The sequence below is a fragment of the Ochlerotatus camptorhynchus genome, unplaced genomic scaffold, assembly GCF_037179485.1.
Source record: "Ochlerotatus camptorhynchus isolate MF236.1 unplaced genomic scaffold, CSIRO-AGI_Acam_v1.1 ptg000008l, whole genome shotgun sequence".
In the NCBI taxonomy this organism is placed as follows: Eukaryota; Metazoa; Arthropoda; class Insecta; order Diptera; family Culicidae; genus Ochlerotatus; species Ochlerotatus camptorhynchus.
In genome coordinates this window covers 3,066,568-3,072,699 of record NW_027040500.1, presented here as the reverse complement: position 1 = coordinate 3,072,699, position 6,132 = coordinate 3,066,568, and the positions used below count along the sequence as shown (strand labels likewise).

General features: G+C 36.8%; 1 protein-coding gene across 1 annotated transcript; it reads left to right on the top strand.

Moving 5' to 3' along the window:
• Nucleotides 1–284: 284 nt before the first annotated feature.
• Nucleotides 285–1,204, top strand: LOC135698127 (uncharacterized). Its single transcript, XM_065218015.1, has 3 exons — nt 285–357; nt 443–601; nt 666–1,204. Exons 1-3 carry the CDS (start codon nt 285–287, stop codon nt 1,202–1,204), a joined length of 771 nt encoding a protein of 256 aa, XP_065074087.1.
• Nucleotides 1,205–6,132: the final 4,928 nt, after the last annotated feature.

The following is a 6,132-nucleotide window of genomic DNA, read 5'->3' as shown; positions in this document are numbered from 1 at the left end:
TCCAATGTAGTGATAAGCATCATTCTTGTACACACCATGCGAGCCACTGGTGGCGGTGTAACCACATGCATACTAACTAATCTACTCGCTATGTTCGGTATAAAAGCGCCCGTTCTCGGTGTGAGAATTATCAGTAATCAGTTGAAACTTAGACGAACATTACATAAGTTTAGCTCCTGTGTCAGAAATCCACCTAAAGGTGAACTTGATATTTAAGGATATTTAAATCAATCGTCCTCAAATTTAGCATCAATCAACGTGAACGAACAGTGAATTTAGCAAAAATGATAAAGGTCGTGGCTGTTCTAGTTGTGCTGTCTGGAATTAGTACTGGCTATTCGATCCCTATGCGAAATGGTGCGTGTTCAAATGAACATATAATTGAATTTTAAGAACCGTTGAGTTGATAATCGTTTGGATTATTATTTTTTTAAATTTGCAGCATTCATGTACTACCAACAACCAATAGGCTATATGTCTCCTCGACAAGCTATGTATGGAATTCACTATCAGAACCAGCAACTCAGGAATCAAGGTCGTTCGGCTGGAGTGTCTGCCTTCGCTGCTGGAAACAACATTGCTACCGGAACGTATCTGAAAGGTGAGTTTCTTGTAAAGCTTTGTTCATGCTTAGGCGACTGAAAGTACAATATATTAATCATCAGATTGCCAAAACACAGATGGTGAAAGTGCCGAATTGCCCGCTCAGGACTCTAACGTACAGTCTGTAGCTGAAGCATACCCAGAAGAACAGTTTCCACTGGAAGACGTGCCTCAGGACGGACAGTTCCCACTTGAATACGTTCCTCAATATGATGTCCCAGCTGTTCATGAGGTTGAGGCAGAAGAACCCATCGCTGATGAACCAGTTGCTGCTGCTCCAGCTGTCCCAGCCATGATCCCAGACAAGAAGAAGAAGAAGGTTACCGTCCAGCTGGACTCTGACGAGGAAGAAGAACAGGATTCTCAGGTCAGTCGTCGCGGTGCTAGCCGTCCTGCTACTCCAAGTGCCTATTTCCCAATCAACTTCGGAAGCACTAACGGTGGGGCCATTGCTATTGCCAACTCGTACAGTACTGGTAAGGGAGGATCGGCTGTTAGCACTGCGACCGCTTACGGAAACCCAGTAACCGCTGAGCTTAGAAGATCTGCTCCAGTTCAGTTGAAGAAAAGACCTTCCAAGCTGCGAGCTGGACAGTATTAGATTTTTAGTTCCGAACTGTTCTGGACAGAGCTAGGAAATATCACGACCGTCTTGTGACCAAGAGAAAACAAGTCCTCTCACTTTCACGAGATGAAACTACCTGTCATGAGCTTTCTTGTCATTTCCCAATGATTAAGCACCAGTAAAAATAATTCTCATAACGTTTTGAAATCAAAATTTCTAACTGATTTAGAATAATTTAGGCAAGCAAGGACAACAGTTGTAATAGAGTGAATATATTTTTAAGATTTTCGCGGTACACATAACAATAGTATCAATAAATGAGCTGGTACTTGTTGTGTGCAATATACACAACACTGTCACATTCTGTCATGACAAGAAAATCGATGAGATTTTGATGAAAATCTCAATCTCTGTAAAAATCGCGAATGATCTTTCATTGAAAATTACATTTAATAGTCCTAGTTTTGGCAGTCCAGTTTTTCATGTGATAAATCTTCCTAATTTATTAAGTTCAATCCAACTTCACCGTATATTAAAGAGTGCAAAAGTGCAATAGAAACGACTAGCTATGTAACACTACAAAATGCATGTAGCATTCACTAGGAATATATCAGTAGCACATTCTCAATTAATTAATTATTGTAAATAAATATACTATCGACAATGATGCGCTATGTATATATTCCTCCTATTTATTTCATACTTTTCAAATGCAAATACAAAACGATCACTCAATAAACAAAATCAATACAAAAAATATCATGTTTTATTTCAATTATGTGACAGAGTTCACTGAATACAAAGCTTAGATATTTTTCGACAAATCAAAACCCAACCCACTGCTAGAAGCTGAAGATTTTTTAGCTAATTTATTTTATTGCTCGATACTTACTTGATATTTGATGGCCACCAATCCACTTCGTTCAATCTCTTCGCCCCAAACGAAGAATTATTTTCCTCTTTTCTTTGAGTTGATCGTCTGCCATTCACTTCCCGTCACCATAGTCGTTAACGCTTACTTACTTCAACCAAAAAATAATTGACATCTAAAGTAACATTTCAAATGCAATTGGAATTTAATTTTATTTTATGAAAGTTTCATTACAGCAACATTCAATACCTACAGTTATATGTAGGTATAAAAATAAACAATGCCATGCTATAAAAAATTTAAAGCCTGCTATAAAACCTCAATTAATTTTGCACAGTGCCTTCCCGTTTTTGACAACACGTGATTCTTTACTTTTATTAAAATCCATCGAACTCATAATTAAATGTATGACGTTATTAGAACATTCATAAGGATTCACTGATGGCTGGTAATGTATTAAAAATTATCCAGAATTCATTGGTTCAAAACAGGTGGTAAAATAACTGATGAAGCAGTGTTGCCAAAACCGGGAAGTCACTGTAATAAAACTTATTAATAATTTGAAAAGCATTAAGCTTTTATAACAAGTTAGCGTTGTAGAGCATGATAAAGTCGATAGCCAACACTTTATGAACGAAAATGCTGACATATCGTAAATTACTACAGTTTAAATCAACGTGCCATAAGGTACACCGGGGCAAATTGAAACTCTCTGAAAAAAATATAAGTAACATAAACCGGATGTTTTTGCACCAAAAGTTTCGTAAAAGCTTCTTCTATCATGAAAAAAAATTAAACTATAGTTTAATTCTAAATAACATACTATTTTATGAGGATACAAATACGGTGTGTCTTATTTAATCTTACCACATCCAGTGGAATAAGTTGAATTACACATATTACATCATTTTTACAATAACTTAAGTCGTCCTTCAACCCAGGACCCGATGGTGTCCCATCAGTATTTCTGAAGAAGCATATCGCCAGCTTGCTGACACCGTTGCTGCATCTATTCCGTTTGTCCATCTCGAGTGGTATATTTCCATCTTGTTGGAAATTTGCACATATGTTTCCTGTTCACAAAAAGAGAACGTGGATAATTACCGTGGAATCACATCGTTAAGCTCAGTTTCGAAGTTATTCGAGTTAGTCATCATGGAGCCTCTGCTCTCTCATTGATACTGCTTACAATGCATTGTAAGCAGTATCTAAGTAGTGATCAACACGGCTTCGTTTCCGGTCGTTCTACTACCACTAATCTACGTTGTCTGACATCGTATGTCACGGAAAGCATGACAGAACGGGCTCAAACAGACCTAATTTACACCGACTTGTCGGCTGCATTCGATAAACTGAACCATGTAATTGCGATTGCTAAGTTAGATAGACTCGGGGTAAATGGCAACCTTCTGCGATGTTTTCGCTCTTATCTCAGTGATCGCCAGCTGATGGTAACCGTTGGTGAATGTCAGTCTGCTACTTACCCAACCACGTCAGGGATACCTCAAGGAAGTCACCTAGGCCCGTTGATTTTCCTGTTGTACTTTAACGACGTGAATCTGGTCCTGGAAGGCCCTCGTCTATCGTATGCAGATAATCTTAAAATCCAATGCCAGCTCAAAGCGTTTGCTAACTGGTGCAACTTGAACCGAATGGAGAAAAATCCCGCGAAGTGTGCAGTTATCACCTTCTCTCGCAAGAAGGAACCGATCATGTTCAATTATGTGCTTCAGGAAACAACTATCAGCCGTGTCAACCACGTAAAAGACCTGGGAGTTATTCTGGATTCCCAGTTAACGTATAAGCAACACATCTCGTTCGTTGTCGACAAGGCGTCAATATCTTTGAAATTCATTTTCAGGATTGCAAAGAATTTTTCCGATATATATTGTCTCAAATCGCTATACTGTTCCCTGGTGCGGTCCACCCTGGAATATTGCTCTGCAGTATGGAACCCAAGCCATAATGTACGATAGGCATGAAGGACGTTAGGCATAATGGACGTTAGGCATAATCTACCCGATGAATTCCAGAAGGATGATAATGGGGACCGTCTATTGATTGCTGACTTCGGTGACAATAATGAAAGAGCCTTAATTTTTGGAACTCATGAAAACTTGCGACGTCTTGGGCAGGCAAAGGGTTACAGATGGTACGTTTGCCACAGTTCCTTGTTTGTTTCGGCAACTCGTCATTGTTCATGGAAGTATCGCTCACATTACATCATCAGCAGACGGTTCCGCTAGTTTTCATTCTGATGACAACAAAAACAGAACCATTGTATCGAAAAGTATAGCAGCAGCTGGTATGTTTTTTTTTTTGTTATTGAATGAAAAACCACAGAATTCACCATTCTTCATTTCATGAGCTGTTCTTTTGCATCATATTTTATTCAACGTTAGCTGTTTTTTGTTATTGAATGAAAAATCACAGAATTCACCTTTCTTCATTTCATGAGCTGTTCTTTGAGGAAAATCTTTTCTTCTTTGACAATTGTAATATTTTTTTTATTTCTAGATGCGATTGATTTCAAGTTATAGTTCAAAACTATGCTGAGTTTTCATTGCCAGATTACTTAACCGCTATCGCTACTAATCTTGGATCTAAGTAAATATGAAGCTACGTCACTTATGATATGATAAATAATGGATTCCATACTGTGCTTATTAAAGAAACTATGCTTGTTTAACTTGTATCATTTTTTATTCAACGCTTAGCCTTATTTAAGCATCGTTCGTTCACCATGCTCGAAACAGGTTTCTAGAGTTGCACAGCAGCAAGGTATTATATGCCTAACGTCCATTATGCCTAACGTATATTATGCCTAACGTCCATTATGCCTAATGACTTTATGCCTAACGTCCATTATGCCTAGCGTCCGTATGCCTAACGTCCGTATGCCTAACGTATTTATGCCTAATGGGGTACACTCGCTATAGACGGCCTTCAACGTGTGTTTAATCGAGTTTCTTCAGTGTTCGACACGAGAGATGCTACGTATTTTCTCTGACGCAGTAAAGCGTTGAATGACCATGAATTTTATTGTAATGTGTACTTTAGTAAGCTGAACTATATATTTTAATGTTATTCACTTAAACATCATTGGGACTATACTCAGCCTTTTGATGTAAACTAACAAATAAATAAATAAATAAATAAATGAATAAATAAATAAATAAATAAATAAATAAATAAATAAATAAATAAATAAATAAATAAATAAATAAATAAATAAATAAATAAATAAAAATTCTAATTCCAACAATATGTAGATGCATGTATGATATAACCATTCGTGGACTATATCAACCCCTGATGGGAATATAAGTATCCCTCGAAAAACGCGGTGGGTACTTCAGTCCATAAAGAAATATAACCATGAAATGATAATGAAATTACCAAGTTCACGTAAAATTAAAATAATCAAAACTGTGAAGCACGATAAGCTGTTGGATGCATTTAAGATTATATTATACTGTTTAAAAAATCACAGTGATTACTCACTTCCACCTATAGTAACGGGTTTCGTTTAAACTTACCCTGTATTTCAACTTGCCCGGTTTACCTTAAAAAGCATTATGTTTGAGTTAAATCGTATGGAATGCAAACTTGTAGGCAAAGAATAATTTTCCCTCGCCTACTATATCACAAGTTAAATCGGATTGCATCGTAATACTTTCAAATTGAATTTGCGTATTAAATCGTATTTGATGTCAAATCAACTCGTTTTACCCATTACCGCCCAGTTATCTACACAGTAAAAAATCTTAATTATAGCAATGTTCTTTACAAGGATGGACTTTTGTATACAATATTTGCAACATTTCATTAAATGTCCTAGATCTTTCAACGATTAATAATGTAAACTTATATGATATGTGACGCTCCATTTATGTCATTTATGTCCATCATATTGAACAATAATTTACACTAGTTTTTCGAACTGTGTATTTATAGATCAGAAGCCTCTAACGCCCAGTGATCTATTTATAGATCAGTTACATTTTTGGTTACTGTCTACAAACTTGAGCTCAAAAGTAATACATGTCTTTACCAATATTGTTCTATGACCCAATCTCTTCCAAATGCAGGC